This window comes from Zingiber officinale, chromosome 9A (assembly GCF_018446385.1).
Source record: "Zingiber officinale cultivar Zhangliang chromosome 9A, Zo_v1.1, whole genome shotgun sequence".
NCBI classification, from domain to species: domain Eukaryota; kingdom Viridiplantae; phylum Streptophyta; class Magnoliopsida; order Zingiberales; family Zingiberaceae; genus Zingiber; species Zingiber officinale.
Window position 1 is genome coordinate 132,339,933 of NC_056002.1, and position 22,374 is coordinate 132,362,306.

At 37.8% G+C, this 22,374-nt stretch overlaps 2 protein-coding genes across 3 annotated transcripts; one reads left to right on the forward strand and one right to left on the reverse strand.

The window, feature by feature from the left end:
• Positions 1-11,645: 11,645 nt before the first annotated feature.
• On the forward strand, positions 11,646-17,126 carry LOC122019761 (defective in cullin neddylation protein AAR3-like). 2 transcript variants are annotated; one of them, XM_042577271.1, is made up of 9 exons: positions 11,646-11,870; positions 12,366-12,450; positions 13,448-13,499; positions 13,581-13,656; positions 13,752-13,834; positions 14,891-14,990; positions 15,117-15,162; positions 16,377-16,462; positions 16,542-17,126. In XM_042577271.1, the coding sequence occupies exons 1-9, from the start codon at positions 11,813-11,815 to the stop codon at positions 16,856-16,858; spliced, it is 903 nt and encodes a 300-aa protein (XP_042433205.1). In that variant the 5' UTR covers positions 11,646-11,812; the 3' UTR covers positions 16,859-17,126. The 2 variants fall into 2 exon arrangements, with proteins under 2 accessions (XP_042433205.1, XP_042433206.1); XM_042577272.1 differs by having other exon boundaries at positions 14,891-14,987.
• On the reverse strand, positions 17,014-21,766 carry LOC122019760 (probable glucomannan 4-beta-mannosyltransferase 11). Its single transcript, XM_042577270.1, has 9 exons — positions 21,359-21,766; positions 18,938-19,036; positions 18,621-18,873; positions 18,423-18,533; positions 18,217-18,353; positions 18,026-18,139; positions 17,738-17,937; positions 17,464-17,658; positions 17,014-17,381 (listed from the first exon to the last, which is right to left on the reverse strand). The coding sequence occupies exons 1-9, from the start codon at positions 21,710-21,712 to the stop codon at positions 17,219-17,221; spliced, it is 1,626 nt and encodes a 541-aa protein (XP_042433204.1). The 5' UTR covers positions 21,713-21,766; the 3' UTR covers positions 17,014-17,218.
• Positions 21,767-22,374: the final 608 nt, after the last annotated feature.

The following is a 22,374-nucleotide window of genomic DNA, read 5'->3' on the forward strand; positions in this document are numbered from 1 at the left end:
AGCATCTAAAACTATGTTTCCAAGTACTTGAGTTTCTGTTCTTCTTCTTCTTCTTCTTCTCCTCCCACCTTCGAGAGAGGAACTAACTTGAGCGTCGGAAGGCCTAGCCAAGGATCCCCACCCCGGTCCTAGGTCACTAATGCTTTGTTGGCTCGTCTCACTGTGCATAGGATCGTTGAGGAACTCTTCCGGATCTTTAGGAGTTCCTCTTCATTAGAAATCACTGTTCACTAGGGCCAGCGCACCACCTCGCAGGTTTCAGACAGGATCAATGTTACCCTATATGGTAGTTATATTAATTACTAGTTCTTTATTTATCCATGAAACTAACTACAATTTCTTCTATTTAACAATTTAGATGATAGACTTTTTTTTTTAAAAAAAAATCATAATTATATCTAGTAATTCAACATTGTTCAATTAAACATTTTGACCTACTCTAGTTATGCATGGTGTTAACGTGGATTGGTTTTGGGCACTACAATTATCCCCCCTTTAAATAAATATTCATCCTCGAAAATATATGCTTACCAAATAATTCTGGACAATGACTTCTCATGTCTCCCTTGTTCCTCCTAAGTTTACTGACTACTATTTGGAAGTTAACCCCTAAAGTTTCATTTGGACCCAAGGGTAATAACCATTCTAGCACTTAACTTCGTATCTTATGTCGTCAGTATAATAAAACTATTGAGTTTGCATCTTACCTGCAGTAAGAGTAATGTTTAGTTCTACCCCCTCGGCTTGCATCAAAAAAATTCTCCCCTGAGTGAGTGGTTTATTTTGGGGGCACTCCCTCATCATATGCCCAGTGACCCTACATTTGTAGCAATGACCCGATCCCTTCTTGTAGACTCCTAGGTGTTTTCGCTGACACATCAGATATATTGGAAAATCATTAGGCTTTAGATCCTCTTGCTTTTGTGATCGTTGCCCCTGGTCCTTTTGTGGGTTAACAACTTTCCTCATGTTCTGCTGCTGGGCCTGCTGATAAGTCGTCGAGTACGACCTCTTGCTTTGTTTATAGGTCTCAATGTCTTTCTGGTCTTGCTCCGTTCTCAAGGCCCTAATTACTACTTCTGCAAAACTCTTAGGGTCGATCATTCTTACGTCACGGCGTAGAACAGGCCGTCAAGAAAATGCCTCAATTTCTCCTTAGGGTCGTTAGCTATAAGGGGCACAAAGTGGCACCGTTGCTCAAACTTCTTGGCAAACTCAGCGATGGCTTGACTTCCTTGTCTTAATGTCGTAAATTCTCGAGTTAGCCTTAATCGCACATGCTTTGTAAAGTATTTAGTGTAGAACACCCTTGAATCCCTCCCACAAAAGTGTAGCTAGGTCTATACCTACGGCTGCTCCTTCCCACCATAGCAGAGCATCATTTTTAAGGAGATAAGTAGTTCATCTCACCCTATATGCATCATTCAACTCCATGAATCAAAAGATGACATCGACAAACTTGATCCAGTTTTCCGCCACCATGGGGTTTGTAGTTCCAGTGAAGTCCTTTGAGTCCATCTTAAGGAAATGCTCATAAACCGTCTTCGGCTTCGTCCTCTGACTCAATCCCGCAATAAGCCCACTAAACTATGCAAAGAATTGATTCATCCCTATGAGCACTTGCTCCTGACTCACTTGAGCCGGTAGTGGGGGAGCGTCCTCATGCCTCCCCTCTAGGGTCCCACCATTGTAATGTCTAGGAGGCATACCTGCATGCAGTCCAAGCTACTATGAAATTAACATACGTTTAGATCTAACTCGTTTATTGTTAACTATAACAATTTCTAACTTAGCATATAAACAAGCATTGTCGTCTATTTATGAAACCCAAAGCATGTCATGTTTTATATAGTTAGCCTTTCATAAGGATAGATAATAATCAATCATCCTTTTTAGAGCAACAAAAATAATCTAATTTCATTTTATTGCATATAAGAGTTATGTTGGTACGGGAAACATCAGACGATCGAACTTGTGTTTTGATAATGACAAAGGATTTAAAGTTAAGCTGTTTTATTATCTAACATGTGTAATTGAACTTGTAGAAAAATCCTAAGTGTTCTTAGTCAAAAGTCCTAGTGGATACTAGACAATCAATGAACTACTAATCATTTATTGTTGGTATATTTTATTTTTGTTAATACTTGTACTTGCATATTTGTAAAGCCTTTTCAGATCTATAGGGATTGTCCAACGAAAGTGATCAACGATAGCGGGCATTGGAGTAGGAGTCGTCACAGGCTCTGAACCAAGTAAAAGAAATTGTGTTAGCATTGCTTTTGTTTTATATGTTCTTTATTCCGTTGTGTTTATCTGTGTTTTCTAAAATGAGTGAAAAAGTCATGCGTACTATTCACCTCCTCTCTAGTACGTCATTGATCCTATAAGTTAGCATATTTGTTATTCCTTGTGAGAGTCTATCTGTTGGGGTGAACTTCAAGTCGCAAGTAGAAGTATTTATTCTTAAAGCTTGTGATTATCTTTTCTCAATTGCAATCTCTTTCCTCCATCTTATAATCATCGATGACCTTATCGTGTTAAGGAAGACCGTCGCTCCTCTTTGGTTAAGCATTTCATCAAGAATGCTCCTCGAACGTTCAGGTAGAGAATCTCTCAGAATTTGAACTATATCCTTATATTTAAAATGGTGTCTTGTACTAGATATAGGGGTTTATCCTCCCAAACTTTAAGATGCTGAGGTATTATATGTCTGGTATCCATTTCATACTTCTTGAAGAAATGTAACTTCGCTATTCGTTCTAGAGCCTTTTGAACTTTAGCTGCTCCTCGGAGGATGCTAAGAGTATATTTAGTTCTAGCCATATATATATATTATGGGGAAAATAAAAATAAAAATTATTAGATTGGGCACACGCTAACCATACTATTCCACCTTTGTAACAACATTCCCATGGTTGTAACATCTAGGAGACATAGTTGTATATAGTAAAAAATCAACATGTTTGAAGTTAATCCCAGCTAGCATCTTTGCTACCTATACTTAAATTACAAAGCATAAGAACTTACAAGCATGAGGCCTGACTTGGTAAGCTCATCAGAACCGATAATAGGTACAACCCTTTTAAGAACTTAGCTCTGATATAAACTGAAATGTCTCTGACTATTTTTTTTTTTTAAAAAAAACATGTCAACATTTCGAATCACAATTGCACTTATAATCATAACATACTCTTATTTTAACTAAGATACTTAAATAGTTCTTAAAACCATTAACTAGTAGCAATATTAGGTACTAGTCATATAGTTCCAAAATTTATTCTTCAAAGAAAACATTTATCTAATACGAAAATTAAACTGGAAGGTCTTCGGGTTGTATCGCCATTGTTCCAATCTTGCTCACTTGTCAATGTCTTCTGCTCATTCGTCTTATTACCTGAAAGAATTAAAATCTGTGAGTAGAGAGACTTAACATATTTAAACCATACTATGCATTGACTAATTCCTATATCCATGTGTCCAATAAGGAAAACTTATAATTAAATATTTATTCATAGTAAAGTATTTTCCTTGCATTTGCATATTAAAGTGTGAATGTAAACATACTACATGCAAAGACATACACATGAATGTGAACATAAACATATATGAACATAAAAGTGAACAAGAGCATAAGCATGGTCATAAGCATTTATAGACATAAACATATACATGTACATAAGCATGAATATAAGCATTTATGGTTTGGCACGCTCTCCGAGCGTGAGTCCTCAGATCATACCACCATCTCATACATGATGTTAACTAATTTCTTAGGTAAGCTTCCCGAGCTTGTCGGGACATATCTTACCTGTCCCCTTGCTCCTACCATAATTGGTAGGGATCCAAGTCTTGGAACGAACACCCCCCATCCATACATACTTTAATTGATTCTATAGTATAAGCTCCTCGGGCTGGCCCGAGACATATCTTACTTATAGTGTGAGCTACTCGGGAGGGGATCCCCGGATCGATGCTCGAAGCTCCTTGGACAAAAGGTACCTGCACCCGAACCTTGGAATGAGAGTGATACACGGTACGGATTGCGGCTTGTAAGCTCCCCGGGGTGTAGGATTTTCCCGGATCAACACTTTGGGAAGCTTTCCAGGCTTGCCCGAGACATTTCCTCCCCATACATACATAATTAATTCTACAATAAGCTTCTCGGACGTGGGTCCCCAAAACATATCTTATCCATACATATGCAACTAATCCAACTAGTAAAGTTTTCGAGCGTAGGTCCCCGAAACATGTCTTACCCATACATACATAGCTAATTCTAATGGTAATCTTCTTGGTCGTGGGTCCCCTGAACTTAACCTGGTAAGTGGCCTAGCGTTGGTCTTCAAGATCACACTAATTATATTTGAACATGTACATAAGCATAACCATAATCACTACACAAGTAGGGAACATAAACATGTGCATAAACATAAACAAGATCATTACATGAGTATATAGCCAAAAATATGCACCCAACATAAACTTGATTGCTTCATAAGTATGGATATAAGCATAAACATGTACCCAACACAATCTTGATCCCCATATAAGCATGGTCATAAACATAAACATGTGCATAAATACAATTATGTACCTAAACATGTGGCCACTACATAAGCATGAACCTAAACATATACATAAATATAAACATGATCACTACATAAGTATGACGAAGACATCAAACATGGTTGGCTTCATGGAGTATGCGCGCAACGGAGCTGGAGGCGACCTCATGGAGGCTTGAGGCGCCTCGGACAGCCTTGAGGATGAGCGACGAAGAAGTCTGGCTTATCCATGCACAGATGACTCGGCGATTGGAGGTGCCCTCAAGGAGATTGAGGGCACCCTCAGTAGGCTTTATAAGGAGGTATCGACCAGCACTTTGGAGTAACATATTTCCAAGCAATCTTTCTTCCATGTGCTGCTCAAGAGACGTTCCAGAAGTGTTGTAGCAATACCCTGACGACCCGGAACTTCAATTTCAATATTTCTGTTGTTGGTATAATTTAGTTATTGCTGTACTTATTTCATACTTGTAACTTTGTGATATTATAGTTGTTGCCCAAAGTAAACGCTCAACGAGTGTGGGCCTTGGAGTAAGAGTCTCCATAGGCTCTGAACCAAGTAAATCTTGGAGTTTTCTGTGTGTGTGTGTTTTTATTTTAATTTCTGCTGCTCAACTCGATACGTTTTCGAATCCGAAAATTGTGAAAGCCACGAGCGCTATTAAGCCCCTCCCCCCTCTAGTGCTTCTCGATCCAACAATTGGTATCAAAGCGGGGTCGCTTTGATTTGGTGCAACCACCAGTCAAGCACGTTTTTCGTGGTGTTTTCAGTTTTTCGAAGTTGATCGAAATCAGTATTCTTGTCGCGTTCCGATCTAGTTATTTCGTAATCGAATTCTTCTCTCGAAGTCGGTGCAACACCACTCGAGATCGTATTTTATTTTAAAATCGCACTACTAATCCAGGATTAAGTCCTAGGATGAGTTTTTCTATTTTTCTCTACGCAGTTGATTTCGTGTTTATGACACTCCAAGAAGGCTATAGCACCGCTCGCCCACCGCTCTTCATCGGAGAGGACTTCGGCTACTAGAAGGGCCAGATGAAGTCATATCTTCAGCCTCACTTTGAAGTCTAGGTAATCGTCAAAACCAGGCTGGAACTACCAACTTACGGAGTCGACAAACTAATACCGTATAAGAACTGGGATGCGACTCTGATAAAACAGTAGAAGCCAATGCCAAGGTGACCTGCACCCTCCAATGTGGACTGACGAAGGAGGAGCTGAACCGCGTCAACCCGTTCTCGAGCGCCAAAGAACTGTGGGAGAAGCTGATCGAGTTGCACGAGGGCACGTCCGATACAAAGGTAAGTAAGAGGGATCTAATTCTCAATAAATTGTATAATATTAAATTGCAGGAAGGAGAGACAGCTAGCCAACTCCACGCTCGGATACAAGATCTACTCAACAGACTCCACACAATCGGACAGAAAGTGGAGAACTGTGACATCCTAAGGTATGCCCTAAATGTCTTTCCAAGGAATACCTTGTGGGCATCCATGGTAGATGCTTACAAGGTTTCTAAGGACTTATCTTCAATTAAATTAGATGAACTATTTGCTGAATTTGAATTGCATGAACAAGTTAACGCACAATCGATCGAAAAGGGTATAGCCTTGATTGCAGGTACAGGCAGATCGTGCGAATCAAAACCAAGACGTAAAATCGAACCAGAGTCAGAAGAAGAACTAGACTCGGACGATGATGACGATGAACTCACGACCAAACATGTCAACTTGGTAAGGAAGCTCTATAAAAAGAAGAAGGGCTTCAAAAAGAAGGACGCTAAAAAGGTGATCTAGTCCAAGGAGGCCCAACCAAAGGTGAAGTTCGAAGTAACATGTTACGGCTGCAACCAAAAGGGGTATATCAAAGCCAACTGTCCGAACCAGAAAGATGTGAAGAAACAAAGAAAGAAGAAGGCTCTGAAGGCGACCTGGGACGAGTCTTCCTCAGAAGAGTTCGACGATGAAGAGCTCGAACAGACGAGTTTTCTTACAATGATGGCCTGAGATTAAATCAATGAATCCAGAAACGAGGACGAATTGGAAGCTGAATCCGAGAGAAGCCACGGATCCGTATCCATTTCCGAATGGTCCAACCCCTTTGTAAGTACTTCTCATTTGTACAATTTAATTAATTATTTGATGCATTAATTAGCTAAATCTAATGTTCGGATCAAGTCACTTCTAAAGGAGGTTGCAACCCTTAAAGAAGTGACTAACTCTGAATCCTTGACTGACTCTGTTCAGACTGGAACCTCAACTCAAGTCCAAAAGCTTGAGGAAGAGAATTCCAGCCTGAAAACTCAAGTCAAGGATTTGAAGATAGCATTGGAACGATTTACACTGGGTTCTAAGAATCTTGACCTGATTCTTGGAAAACAGAAGGCCGTATATAATCGATCCGGACTAGGATTTAAAACTAAAAGAAAATACCGGTCTTATCTATCACTTGTTAATAAATCAAATACTAAGGTAGTCCAAGCATGGGTATCTAACAACTTGGTTAATCAAGTTGGACTTGGTAAATATTGGGTCTCCAATGATCAAGTCCATTACCTTGATAGACCATATCGAGACTATGATCCAGGGGGAGCTAATAGAAAAACTATATTTATTAATAATTAGAATTGGTTTATGATTGTTTTTCTTTTCTTTATGCATTCTTAGACTAGGATAGATTAAAGACCTAGGCGTAATTTACACTTGATTAGTTAGTCTTAGGAGTTTCAAAAAGGAAATTAAATATATAATTTCTTTGAAAGACTCTGTCTAGAAGTGGTGGATGATCTCATACCCAAGAAGGCCTAGTACCTCGCCACAGCCTGGGAGCCAATCTTTGAGATGTGTATTTAATTGACTAATTGGAAAACCTAAGTCCAACTCAAATGTAAATTAATCCTTAGAAATAATCTAAATTAAAGATAACCGTCTCACAAAACTACTTAAGATTTCTTGATTGATAACTTAGAATCGGGTAAAATGAATCTAGGAAGAATTTAGTCAAAATTAATTAACTTAATCAATTAATTAACTTAACTACTTAATTAACTTAACTACTTAATTAACTTAACTACTTAATTAACTTAATCTAATTAATTAACTTAACTACTTAATTAACTTATCTACTTAATTAACTTAATCAAATTAATTAACTAACTAATTCAAATACAACTTAATTAAACAAACCAAATTAATAACTCCATTAAAATTATTCTTAATTAATTTAACTTACTCAATTCAACTAAATTTTCAACTTAATTAAAATCTTCTAACACAATATATTTTCACATTTTTTCCTTAGCTTCCAAACTTAGTCTATGAAAATATCAGATTATGTGGTTACAAGAAAATTTGTACTTAATTTTTTGATTTCACTTAGTTAAAAAATTTTACAGGAAAATCTATTCTAAAAAGTTAAGTGTTTAATAAAGTATTTTAGAATAATTCAACCTTCTGTTTAAAAACTTTTTACTATTTAAGGTTTTTTAAATCTTTCTAAAGCTCGATTTTTGAATGTTAAGTTTTCTTTAAAAAATTTTTCTGAAAAGCTAAAATTTTAAAATTATTTGAAAAGCTAGACTTTCAAAAGCTACAACTTTCTCAGAAAAAATTATTTTCAAACTAAAATTTTAGATAAAGCTTATAAGTAACTCCTCAACTTTTCTTTACTTTCTTTTTTTTTTGTTATTTTTGATATATGGCAAAGGGGTAGACTAGAAGAAAATTCAAAGAAAATTTTGTTATTAAGGGAGAGTTTTTCACTTAAGCTTTTATTAAGGGGGAACTTTGCACTAAATTTATGGCTGTTATTTGATCATTCATTTATGCTTGCACTGTTACTAAAAGACTCTATAACATTTCTTTGTTATGTTTTTTCTTAACTTTGAATTTCAATTGCCATAATCAAAAAGGGGGAGATTGTTGGTACGGGAAGCACCCGACGATCAAACATAAGTTTTGATAATACCAAAGGATTCAAAGTTAAGGTTAATTATTATCTAATATGTGTGAATGAGTTTGCAGGAAAGTCCTAACTACGGTTAGGCAAGTGGAAACCCCTAGGGAGTGGTAACCCTAGGTCCTAGGGGGTGGTAACCCTATGTGGTGGAAAACCCTAAGGGTCGACAACCTTAGGTCCTAGGGGGTGGTAACCCTAGGTGATGGAAAACCCTAAGGGACGGTAACCTTAGGTCTTAGGGGGTGGTAACCCTAGGTGGCGGAAAATCCTAGGGGGTGGTAACCCTAGGCAGAAAGTCCAGTCGGTCTGGAGGACCGGACTGACATCAGGTATGCTCTCCTGAGTGGAGTAGGTGAGGACACATTCCCCGTGGAGGGAACAGTAGGCGTCGGTTCGACCTAGGGTTTCTGGTTGGAAATCCAAAGTCAGAATCAGACAGTCCGGAGACTGTTAGAATATTTTTTGTTATTATGTTTATCATGTGCTAATTTTGTTTTGCAAGATATGTTATTGTTTTATGGACTAACTTATCTTGCAGGGACAAAAGAGCATCTTATGCCTCGGATGAACAGTACTCGAGGTGCCCTCATGGAGCTTGGAGGCGCCTCGGGTGCAAAGGCTGGAATGTGCGCACAGTGGAGCTGGAGGCCCCCTCATGGAGGCTTGAGGCGCCTCGGACAGCCTTGAGGGCACCCTCTGTTGTTCCCCGGATAGCTTCTGGAGTATGCAAATTGATCGTCGAGGCTAGTGTTCGACACTATCTCCGTAAACGATATTGCTCCGCTACGGTGCTTAACGGATTGTTGCAATTCGTTCCCAAGATACAACGATGACGAACGTCTCGGAATCGTAGCACTCCGACTTCCGAGACCAGCGAACCTTCTATTAGACTTCTTGGACTCTTGAATGCACAAGATGAGATGAATGCTTGAGGAAGAGAAGAGAGGATTGAGTGAATTGAGTGAATTTTCCATCATCTGGAGGGTTCTATTTATACTGAAGGAAGAGGTTGAGTGGATGTGTTCCTTGGGCCGGATCGATCTAGATCATCCATTCTGAAGGGTTGTAATCCTTCACCAAGCCCACTTCAATCTCATCCATCGGATCTGAGGAGTTGTGACCCTCAGATCCCGCCTATTGTCATCGGCCATCGGATCTGGATCCATTGATTCGATGTTTCAGATCAAGTCTCATCCCAGGGACATGTCACCCGAGTGCCACGTAGGCACTGCAATGCCACCTGGAGCATAAATTTAAGCTCCTCAATGCGAAGTGCAAAGTGCGCCTACAAAGCGCCCATTGCACACGTGCGCACGTGGCGGGTGGCGGGCTCACAGGTGCGAGCACCTGCTCACCCTGGGCTAAGGGGTAACCTGTCCTTTTATTTTTGTGTTAACTCCATTAACACATCTTCATTAATAAGTAGAGAATACACATCGAGAATTTCCGATGTGGGACTATTCTCCCATGCACTTTATTAATGAATAATAAATGTTATTTTGGGCTGACTTTAAACATTAATTTCTCATTCACCCTTAATCGGTTTTGAACAAATTAATAGTCTAAATCTATCTACGCGAATCGTAGATTTCAATTTTGAAGTCAATTACGACTTTCAACAATTGATTGCTTCCTTCCTCTAAATCGTTTTGGTCCATTTAAGGCCCCAATATCCAACACCCTCAAGGAGAATGGAGGCGCCTTCAAGAGGATGAGCGACGAAGATGTCTGGCTTATCTACGCGCGGCTGACTCAGCGATTAGAGGTGCCCTCAAGGAGATTGAGGGCGCCCTCAGCAGACTTTATAAGGTCTCGACCAGCACTTTGGAGTAACACATTTTCAAACAATCCTTTTTCTGTGTGCTGCTCAAGAGACGTTTCAGAAGTGCTGTAGCAACACCCCGACGATCCGGAGCTTCAATTTCAGTATTTCTGTTGTCGGTATAATTTAGTTATTGCTTTACTTATTTCATACTTGTAACTTTGTGATATTATAGTTGTTGCCTAAAGTAAACGCTAAACGAGCATTAGCCTTGTAGTAGGAGTCGCCGTAGGTAGAGGTGTAATCGAGCCAAGCCGAGCCGAACTCTTGGATGTTTGAGTTTGATTCGTTTATAATCGAGCCGAGCTTGAGCTTTATTTAACGAATATATTCATGACTCATGAACTTATTCGAGCTTTTATCGCGTGTAAACAAGCTTAATAAATATAAATTATAAATTTAAATATTCATTAAAAATTAAATTATATATTAAAAAAATATAATATTCTTGTTAAAATTTATAGTTTTATTCTAATAAATAAATTTAGTATATTTATCTATATTTTTTATAAGTAGAGTGTAAAATTTAAAAATTCAATATCAAAACTATTATTATTTTTTATTTAAAAATTGATTCATGAGCTTAACAAACATGTTCACGAACTAACGAGCCAAATATTGTGAAGCTTGAGCTTGGTTTGTTTATCTTAACGAGCCTAATTAAACGAGCTCAAATGAGCTTTTATCGAATCGAGCTTCGAATAGTTCACGAGCGGCTTAGCTCATTTACATCTCTAGCCGTAGGCTCCGAACCAAGTAAACCTTTGAATTCTCTGTGTATGTTTTTATTTTAATTTTCGTTGCTCAACTTGATACGTTTTTGAATTCGAAAATAATAATGGAAAGCTATGAAAAAGGTCCCTCACCACCGTTGGGAGGAGAAAAAACTTACATGACGGCCAGTAACACGACCCAAATCCTCCTGACCAACTTTTAACCATCGTCTCTTTATAAATCTTACTAAGTTGGAAGGAAGAGTATAAGAGGTTCGTATTTTTATTATTTTCAAAAGATGTCCAATTTTAGTCATGTAATTTTATATAATAATAAATCACTTAGGATTAAATTAGAGCAATTTAAATTGATATTTAAAAATAAAATATCTGACAAACAAAAAATTAAAGAACCTTCTTTTTTTTTATTTTTTCCCCTATTATTATTTTTTCAGTTAAATAACTTTTCTCTATTTTGAAAAATTGTCAATAAACCCCTTCAATCTCTTCAAATTTCATCTAATATTAATTTATTTTATTTTTTGGAATAAAAGTATTCATGAAATTATGGAATAAATGGAGGAGGGTGGGCAACATGGTCACGTGGGGAAAGGAAAGGGCTGGGCAGGAGGAAGAGGAATCGTCGGCCCTCCTCACGCTGACGCTTCTCCTCTCTCCCTCCCCTCCACGGCCTCGATCCAACTTCCTGATCCGGAGATCTTATTCGTGTCAACCCTGACCGTTCGGGACCATGGAGCCGTCGGCGCCTCATCAATTTAACATCTTCCAGGCCTTCTCCGCGTACTCCGGTGAGTGGAAAGAGCCCTACTTGTCGGGTGGATCATTATCTAATTCTTTTCCTGGGATTCAGTTCAAGCATCTGTTTTTGTGTCCGGAAGCGACTCTTTTCGGATTTCTGATTAATAAGAAAATTCGCACCGTGAAAAAAAAAAATTTGTTTTGCCGATTCTTTTGGGCTCTTTCCTCAAGATGGCCGACTGAAACGATGTTAATTTGTCCTTGAAAGAAGGATTACATGTATTTATTTCTGATAGTAATTAATAATCTTCTTGTCAAACCTTAGTCGCTTGGTAAATCTGAACTTTTTGATCCACTCTTTTGTTATAGCTATGTATATCACAGCGTGCTTAATCTTACAAGTTTTGTTGCAGTAGACTTTAAGTTCTCAAGTACTGAAGCAAGAATGATCCAAAATTCAAAGCTTTTATAGATTTGGTGATGTATTATGATCTTTAATTTTGGATATTGTTCACTCCTAAAGCCTATGTAGCTTTCGTGTGCAGACATCATGTCAAAGGCACACCTTTCAGGAGCAAAGGAAAGGTTAGCTATATTGTCAAGATCACTGGATTCTAGTGGGCCAACAAGGTTTGTGCTATTGGATGTTCAACCTGATCAAATGTCATACACAGATATACATCTGAGCTGTTTTGTTTTCCTTTATATTTGATTACCCATAAGTTAGGTAGAGCTTTTCATACCTAGGTATGAACTAGGGTTGCTAAAGATGAAAGAAATTCCATATTTCAATCTATCATTAAAAGTTGCTTGGCTAGTCTGCCAAAAGCATGATCCGAATGAACATGTAGCTTTCTCTAAATTATATTTTTGCTGGTAAGCATATTTTGTCTGTTTATATAACTGTTGACATTCAACTTGGTGAACCTCTTCTCAATTTCCCCAAATAGTTTAACACATCATCAAGTATAGTAGATGTACGAGGTTTTGACTTTCAGTTGTTTGGTTATTCCACCATTATTATATATGATACCTCACACAGCTGACTCCACTTCTCATCATGTAATTTCCTTGTGAAATTATCTGTCATCTTTGTAATATTTGCTTTTATTGAACAAGCTTCCATGCTTTTCATTTACAAAATATTATAAATGAATAAGGCATGTGCCATTTTTGATAGAGCACCTTTCTTGAGCTGCTACAGCAAGTGAAGATTATTATCTTTCTGTATTTTTTTTAATATTTCTCTGTTCCAATGCTTGTTGTTCTTATGAACAAACTAACTATTTTATAGGACTATGCCACTTTCCTTTTCCACTAGTAAGACTTAAGTAGTAATAACAGAATCTAATCCTATCATTCCCCGTAGTCAGAGAGTGCCGCTTGTTATTTATTTATTTATTTATTGAACATATTCTATAAAATGCTATGAAATTAGGTTTTACCTAGAGACGACAATTTGCCCAACCCCAATCATGACCTGCCCTGGCCTAATTAAAAACTTGCTTTACTTGACCCAATTGCCCTCCTATTTTAACTTGTGAAACAGATACTCTATGTTCTAGTACCTGAATCTAATGTATTCATTTTCCTTTATTCTTATTTTATGTTTCCTATTTTTATTTAGGGATATGCTGATCAACCAGATCTGCAATCTTATGTGCTGTCTAGATTTATCTGTGAGTATAAGTTACTTGTTTGCTTTGTATCTGCCATCATGCTTGATATTTAGATTAATATCTGCTCGTACTGTTCTGTAGGTTGGTTCCCATCAGTTCAATTTGCTTTATGAATTTGTCTTCTTCATTTGTCGTGAAAATGGGCAGAAGAGTATCTGTAAGCAGTTTCTGGACATTTTGGTTCCTGTTTAAATACTATCTTTACTCCTTGTCATGTTGAGTATCATTGGTTTTCTCTCTGTTTATTCTCAGCTGTAAATAGGGCCTTAGCAGGATGGAGGTTAGTTTTGAATGGAAGGTTTCGCTTGCTGGACGAATGGTGTAATTTTGTTGGGGTAGGAAGCGAATACATGTTGATTGCTCATCAATTACATACAAACTACATTTTTTTTAGAACTTTTTTTTTTTTCTGTTCCTAAGATGGCCAACATTTGAGATGTTGATTCATGTACACTATCACTTCTTTCTTACCATGTTCATCTTGCTTACATGTCCTGGGAAAGAAACTGTCAACGACTATCCATGCATTGATTGTCTTACAAGTGGATTTCCTGTCGATGAATAAATTTACAACTCTTGTATTGTATCATGCCATAAATTTTGTTTTTGTTTGCGATGTTAAATAAGTATCCCATCCAATGAAGTCTCATAGCTATTGCATGCAGGTTAACTATAAATGTGATGAATAGGATCCCCAGTTATATGGTGTCTCCTAAAATTATAGAGATAAGGAACTTATATTAGTCTATTTCAGATGATAAGAGTTATTATTCTTGGTAAATTAAATTTTTTGAAACTACAAAACATAATTCTAATGGAGGAAGATTAAAATCATATAAGTGTTCGTAGATAATATATTGAAAGGGGGAAACATTGGAGGTTTAAAGGATAGGTGATACCATGATAGAACACTACTAGATGGTTTTAATTTGGAGATTTATAAGAGTTGTTGATCAGGTTGAATAAGAATTGTTGCTATGGATGAATATTATGTTGAAAGCAATTTGATTATGGATTAAATGGATACACAGGAAATAACTAAGCTTGTGTAGCCACATTAAGAAATTAGTGATAAGAGGAAAGGATTTAGCTTTGTCTTAGATTCTTTTAAAGTGAACAAAATCTTAGAGCAAGGCATACTGCTACATTAAAAAATGCACAGAATTATAGATATCAAAATATAATATAACTTTAGATAGATGCTGGAAATTCAGCAATATAAAATCTCTTTGGAAGATTTTATAAGTTCAGGCTTTCTTCAGAAAACTAATTGACAGAATGGCAGTAGTAAGGGCATGGAAGAAATGTCAAAGTAAAGAGCGCGTTTGTATATAATTAAATCTTAATCGATTTTTTAATTTCTGTTAATAATTTTTGTTAGTTGAATTCAGATGCACCAACGACACAATATATTGGAAGATACTTGGCAACAGGTCTTAGCCTTCAGCCGCTATGTGAATGAAGATCTTGAAGGCTATGATCCAACAGGTAGTCTGTGAAATAACTCATCTCTTTGTATGCTTTAATGGTATACTATTTTTCTTCCAAGAGTGCATTTTGTATGCACATTCTACAAGCATCATTTAATATGACGGATCATTTTCTTTATTCTTCTAGGTGCTTGGCCTGTGCTTATTGATGAATTTGTTGAGCACATATACAGGTTTTTTTCTTTCTCTGTTTTTTTCTTTTACTTTCTGACTTGCTTTTGATGGTTCCATATATGTATGACTCCACTAAACTCTTATGCTTGTGTAATGTATTTGGGAGGCTGTTTTATACCCAATTCAAGGTATTTGTTTGCTTGCGTGCAAGTAACCTATATCTATATTGATTTATCCAATTCAAATGTGTTTGCTATTATTACTAAGATTTATTGCCATTAAATACTTTCGAATAGGTTGTTGGAGCTTTGTTTTCGCCTGACATGAACTTCCAAGTGTCAGTCGTGTCCTTTTTTTTTGCTATATAGAATTTTTATGTGAGTAGATATAGAGTTTTATGCCTCAATAATTCAGAGGGTAGCATCACAATCAGAAACTCGTTGTTTTATTCTTGCTCTTGGTGGTGTTATTTTGTAACCTGATTGTAATACTTAAGGCTGTATTTAGATGGTTGACATTGCTTATGCTGGTCCAATATTTGTGTGGAGAAGTCGATCTTTTAGGAAGTTAAAAACTCTGCAGAGGAAATAGTTCAGATGTTGACGGGTTCACTAATCTGGGATGATCAATTAGGTTAAAATTGCTTAAGTTCAGTGGGTGTAAATTATAGGTGCAAATATGACATGAAAGTCATACTAAAACTCATTTTGCATGCCTATTGGAATTTGTTAAGCAGGTAAGAATTTCAAGTTTTTCAAAAGAAATATAGTAGCATTAATATATTAGCACAAAGGAAAGAGTGTACTTTGGAGGGATAAGATCCATGTTGCCAACCTCAAATAAATGGGATGAACATGACTTCATGATGATATAGGACTATGGATAATGGAGCCTGAAAAAAGGTGAGTACCTTGCCAATTTAAGAAAGCCAAATGACATTGATAATATTATTCTAGACCATAGCATTCTCTGATCTTACTTTTTATGTAAATGTGAAATTACTTGTTATCCACTCAATTAATTGTTTGAAAGGAACTGGAAGAAAAATCATCAAAGATTTTGGTGTCCTGGATTACTAAAAATTTTGTCAGAATTGCTTCATTATTTGTTACTGTCTGGATGTAATCGATCAGATGTGCCTAACTTGCTCATTCTTGTTTTATGTTAATTCTCAATTTGAATTCTCTCTTACTTTCCTCAATAATTACCAGTTTCAGTTTATACATTGTTTTAGATGACAAAAGCTTATGTAATTTCATTCCGAAATGCACAGAATCAACAAATCAAATGATTGCAGCTCTAAAGATTCTACTTCTGCCGATACAAATCAGCAGCCTTGCATCTCCAACACATTTAGTGGTAAAATATTGGCCAGAAATTCTTAATCACAATTCAAGTTTTCAGATGTTTTTTTTTCACAATGACTACTGTTTTTCAGGATTGAATTTGCACCCTGGATCCAAGAGGAAATCAAAATATTTGGAAGTTTCGGAAATGTCAGACAATCTTGCAAGATTCAAGCGATTAAAGCAGACCTCCTTTAACAATAACCTCGGACATCTTGAATCTGATTCATCTGTTAGTCTGATTGGCGGTACATCAGGCAACCAAGATGGCATGAACAAGCACACTACACATAATTGTCTCCATACTTCCCCTTGTGCTGTGGAGGATAGCCTGTTCAAAGGTTCAACACGATCCATTCCTTCGGGCTGCTGTTTTAATTTCGATCCGAAAGCAAGGATTTACACATGATATCAATTTCTCAGTTGAAGCATATAGTCTCATGATTGGATTTTAGCTTTAATTATAACATTGTATCGTGGTGCTAGTATGTTCTTTTGTAATGTGGTGTTGCTGCAATAGTCTCATGAAGCAATATTTGCATCTGGTGTTGCTGCAATAGTATGCTCTTTTGTATGATATTCTATTTGTTTGCCAGTTTACTTGGGTGTCATCAGATCTTTGCATTGTAATCCATATCTACAGATAGAATTTGAAGTTTGAACTGCACTTTTGCAAATTCTCATACGTACGATCTAGTTCTTTTTCATGTTAAAATGTAATATAAAGTGAAAAAATCAAAATCAAAATTTTGAAGTTTAGTTCGAGACACTATGTTGGTGGAATACAAGTGCCTACATAACCAGCTCCCATGGTTAAGAATGATACTGACAGAGGGAAAATGAATATGAAGTAAAGATTTGTTCGGAAGGCGCAATTGTAACATGCAGATATCAACAGGAAGATTCCCATTCCCAGCTCCAAGAAATGAAACCTGGAAGAACACAGATCTGTTTGGTATCCACCAATTGCTGAAAAAAGGTCAGTGAATTAGTTTCATGATATTCAGATTTTACCTTTCCCAAAACTTGTTTGATAGTTTCTTAGCATCTGCAGGAATTTGTTTGGTTTTCAATGAGTTGCCAAGTTTCTCGGTGACAACCCACTCATTCACTCTTCCGGCTTCAAGAAGACCAATGAAGACAGCTTTGCATCGGTGCAAGGACATGACGCTCTCGAAGAAAATCCACACCAAAATCAGATGAAGGGACCTGCAAAGATGACATTTTTGGCAAATGGAAGCATATATTATCATCCCAATTATTCAAGATCTCAGCTTGTGAATCAAACCTTGGGGTTCCAACTGAATTAAGGAGGGTGATGGCTAATGGAATGTAGAACACTCCCCATTTTGGGATTTCGACTTGAGGTACAAAGGAAGAAGCTGGGATGAGGATGCAGTAGAAGAAGAATGTGACATTGTGTGATATTATCCTTCTTGCGAAGAAGAAGTTGTAGATCAAAAAGAATTTCTTCACGGAAGACACCTTCTGCAGGATCAGAAATGCATTGGAATTTAGAATGAGTAAAATCAAGCTCCCGATTTCTCGCTTGATACATAAAGAAACTACTATCGACCTTGGCCATTATTATATCTGATGCCATTTTCTTGAATAAATTTGCAGGTCCACAGGCCCAACGATGCTGCTGATACCGGTATGCTTTGTAATTGCTTGGTAGTTCACTTTTAACCTGATGAAAATTATGATGAGTAAAAACTAGTTTTTTGTTTTTTTTTGTTGTGAATGGAAATATTTGTGAAGAGAAACCTTGAGATCTCCAACATAAACAAATTTCCAGCCTTGGAGGGTTGCCCTGACCGCCAAGTCCATGTCTTCCACTGTGGTTCTTTCTTTCCAACCTTCAGCTTCATTAATGGCTATGATTCTCCAAACACCAGCAGTTCCTTTTGCAACACAATTCACTTTCGATATCAATGAGCATCATCAGGGCAAGGTAAGAACTCTCAACTCACCATTAAATCCAAAGAACTCCATAGTCGTTGAGCCGGATTGTTGCTCCACTTTAAAATGATAGTTCAATGACATCTCTTGAATCCTTGTCATCAAGCATTGATCAGCATTCACTGAACAGCAATCAGGCATCAACTAGTGCATGTGCCAGCTGAAAAAGAAGAAAAAAAAAAATCTCTTCTCGAAGCTTAAATGATTACCAAACTTCCAACGCGCTTGAACAAGAGCGATGCCAGGATTGTGCATGAGGAAAGGGATGGTTCGGAGGAGGAAATCAAATGGCGGCTCATGATCAGCATCAAAGATCGCAACATAATCACACTTCTTCACATAGTCGAGTTCCATTGCTTCCTTGAGAGCCCCAGCTTTGTAGCCATTTCTGTTATCCCTTGAAATGTAGTGTATGCTCCTTCCTCTCTTACACCATTTCTGGCATTCCTCTTGCACCAGTTCCTGCATGCAGTTAACTAAGCATAATGAAAGTTTCATATGATCCTTTCGATTTGCTACGACTAACCCTAATTGTCAGGTCCGTCGAGTCATCAAGGACTTGGATTATGAGTCTGTCATATGGCCATGACAGGGAGCACACTGCTGCAATGGATATCTGGTAAACCTGCATTGCACAGCTGAAGCACCATGAGAGACAAGATTGCAGAGACCAAAAACTTAAAATGTAATGTTGTTTTTCTCATCATGTAATCATTTCATTTTCAAAGTGTTTCTGAGGAATGATGCAGGAAGATGAAAACATGGAGATCACGTTTCCGAGTCTTAACATTTTTAATTTATTGTTCTGCCAGAGGAGTTGACTAGGTGTTTTAATCATGAAGGATAAGGATTTCCAGGTAACCAATGTATCTGAGCTAAGTTGACTTGATCATTTTATTTATTTAAAGTTGAATTTTAGAAGAGGATTTGATCGGATTATTATGCAGTACATCTCCCTGTTCTTGTATATATAAGAGTCGAGTATTCCTTTAGTTTCTCATCTTTTTTTTTTCCTCCTCGTGACATTTTTACAATGGATTGTGATGCTGTAATAAGGAGGGGCTCATTTGGGGAAAAGTCTTCATCACAATGGAGGCCAAAGTTACAATGGTCAACGACCCCTATCACATGTCGGGCGGGCAAGTGATTCACCTAATCGAGATATGAAAGATCCGATTCGACATCATCACTGGCTCAGCCATCAGCTGAACCAAGATGCTCAAGATAGGAATGAACGCCAAGTGCCTTACATCAATGACCAGATCAACAGAGTAGAGTCATGACCGAGGGAACCACACGCGGACAGCGCTACTACAGCCGAGCGACTATCCCGTTTGGTCTAGACATGTGCAACAACCAAACAGTGGGAGTATTGGTCGAGCGGCTATCCCGCTCGGCCAAGAAGTAGATTCACCAGCCAGACAACGGAGACTCCAGCCGAGCGATCATCCCGCTCGATCCCGCAACGAACGACACTGGGACAGGGAACTCTCAGCCAAGCGGTCATCCCGTTCGGCTGAGCAACAGACACCAAGGGATATCTTTCAACATCTTTTTGGGAGTTAGTGTCGTCGACAGGCGACATGGTCAGGCAAAAGATCATACGGCGAAAGCTTCCACTGTCACTTTAGAGATATGCTCGGCTCGTTAAGATATTGTGTAAGGGACACTTTACTGACATGACTATTCACGGAAGGTTTGGGACAATGCACCCACTTTAAGAAGCGTGCGCACACGCTACATAAACCCTATATAAAGGGGGTCCAGGCATCGACGGAGATATACTTTTCTCGCGATTTCTACAGTTATGCAACAGTTTTCGTTGCTACTTCTTGCTCCGTCGGAGACACTTGAGCGTCGGAGGGCCATCACCGAGATCCCTTCCCTGGCTCGACACTGACGTTGTTTGTGTTGCAGGTGGGAGTAAAGTCCCTTGGAGGTCAGCGGAGCGCTACGCTCCTAAAATCCACCTCCCTGACTTTCAGACAGGATCATATTGAAATAGTCGCACAAGTTGAACTCAACAAATCGTAAAAGATGAATTATGTTCCTTTTAACTATCTATAAACTTAAGCTCTTACCTTTCTATTTGGCCAATTTTTGATGCGACCATGTTTAGATTTAGCTCAAGTAAAGACATTTTGACTCCCTTGCCAACTTTAAATATGTTTTGAAATTCAAACAACAACAATAACAATTAAGTCGTTATTTCACTAAACAGAATCGATTATATAGATCCTTGTATGCTATTGAATTCAATCGCCTATTATACCGGCCTATTATATCATATTTAGAAAATCCTAATGCCATGAGGTTAACCTTAAATGATTAGTCTCTTCCTTTTTAGGTCTTTAAAGTTAGTAGTGCCCTTTGGTTGTGCATACCACTATCTATCCATCAATATATCTTCTTTCTTTCTAATGATTAATAGTACTATTAAGTATTTCAGCTGCATAGCTATATCTTTTTATATCCCATGAGTGTAGTAGGTAAAACATTTTAAGGAATAATTTTTAAGTGTGCATAAATTGTGTTTCAGATTTATTCGATAGATAAATCAGCAAAGAAGATTGTCTATCTAATTTCAAGGGAAAAAAATAGGGCCCTACTTTCCTAAGTTCCTAACTAATAATATTCTTGCTCGATGTGTCATGAAGATCGAGCATATCTTACTACAATCTTGTTTGACCTAAAATTATTATTTTCAATACCTAATGTGGCTCCATATTTAAGTACTATGATCATGAACATAACTAGTATTAAATTTTTCCATGCACTGACTAATTATAATTTTTTAATTTATCTTTTCACAAATAATAGTTATAGTCTCCAAGTTGAACAAGTAAAGACAGAAATAAAAATAAATTTAAAAAATTATTATATGTGCATATTTATTTATTATAAAATAGTTTTCCTATTTTTCAAAATGGTAAATCAAATTAAATACCTCTCTCTCGTTAAACATGGGGATTTGCACGAGCACCATGGGGTAGGCGAGGGACCCCACCTCGGCATCCTCCGCCGCCGCCGGCACCGGAACCGGCTCCCACTTGTACACCTTCTCTGGCGTCCGGCGGCTGAGCTTCACGTAGAGCGCGACGGTGGCCATCGACAGCTTCTCCACCACCAGCATCATCGACATGGCCAGGCACAGCGCTACAGCCGCCCGCATCGCCGGCACCACCACCGCAGCCGCCGCCCGCCGCAGCCCCTCGGCCGCCGAGAGGAGGGGGAGGAAGAGACCCAAGGCCTCGCCGGCCATGCCCAGGGCCTCGGTGGTGGAGACGTTGCCTTCTTCCATGGCAGCTCCCCCCTGTCTCTCTCTGACTCTTTCTCTCTCTTATTTACATTGTTCAGGGAGAAGATGGTGCACTATGAATATATAATAATAATAATAATAAGTTTTATTATTATTTTTAAAAAATTGAAAATGGCAGTTGATTCTATACATCATCAGATCATAAACGCATTCACCGACCCCAAATTAAAGGTCAATAAAAAAAAAAAAAAAAGGCATGAAGCCCCTGGGCATGGCGAGATTGCTAGAGGCACGGCGACTGATCTGGATGTTGAGGGCTCGATGCTCCAACAACAAATTTATCGGACGTCCATGGTGCTCAAAATCTTGGTGCGTTGGGCCGCCGGGTTATCGGCTAACTCGTTTTCTTAATTTATTTGGTGGACGAAATATGCGGTTAGTCTATCTCAAGATTAATCAAGTTATAAGATCTAGATATATGGTATAAAAAAAAAAAAAAAAAAAGCCATGGACATATTCTGATTTTTGTAATTTTAAAAATATGTATCACTTTTTATTAAACTCTTTTTTTGTTCCATGTTTAAATTTTTATTTTATCTATTCAATAATTTATTGCTCAGTTTATGCCGTTAAATTTAGATATGAGGGTATAACTATATTAAAGAGATTTTCAGAAGCATATTGATTTTATTTTGAATCAAACA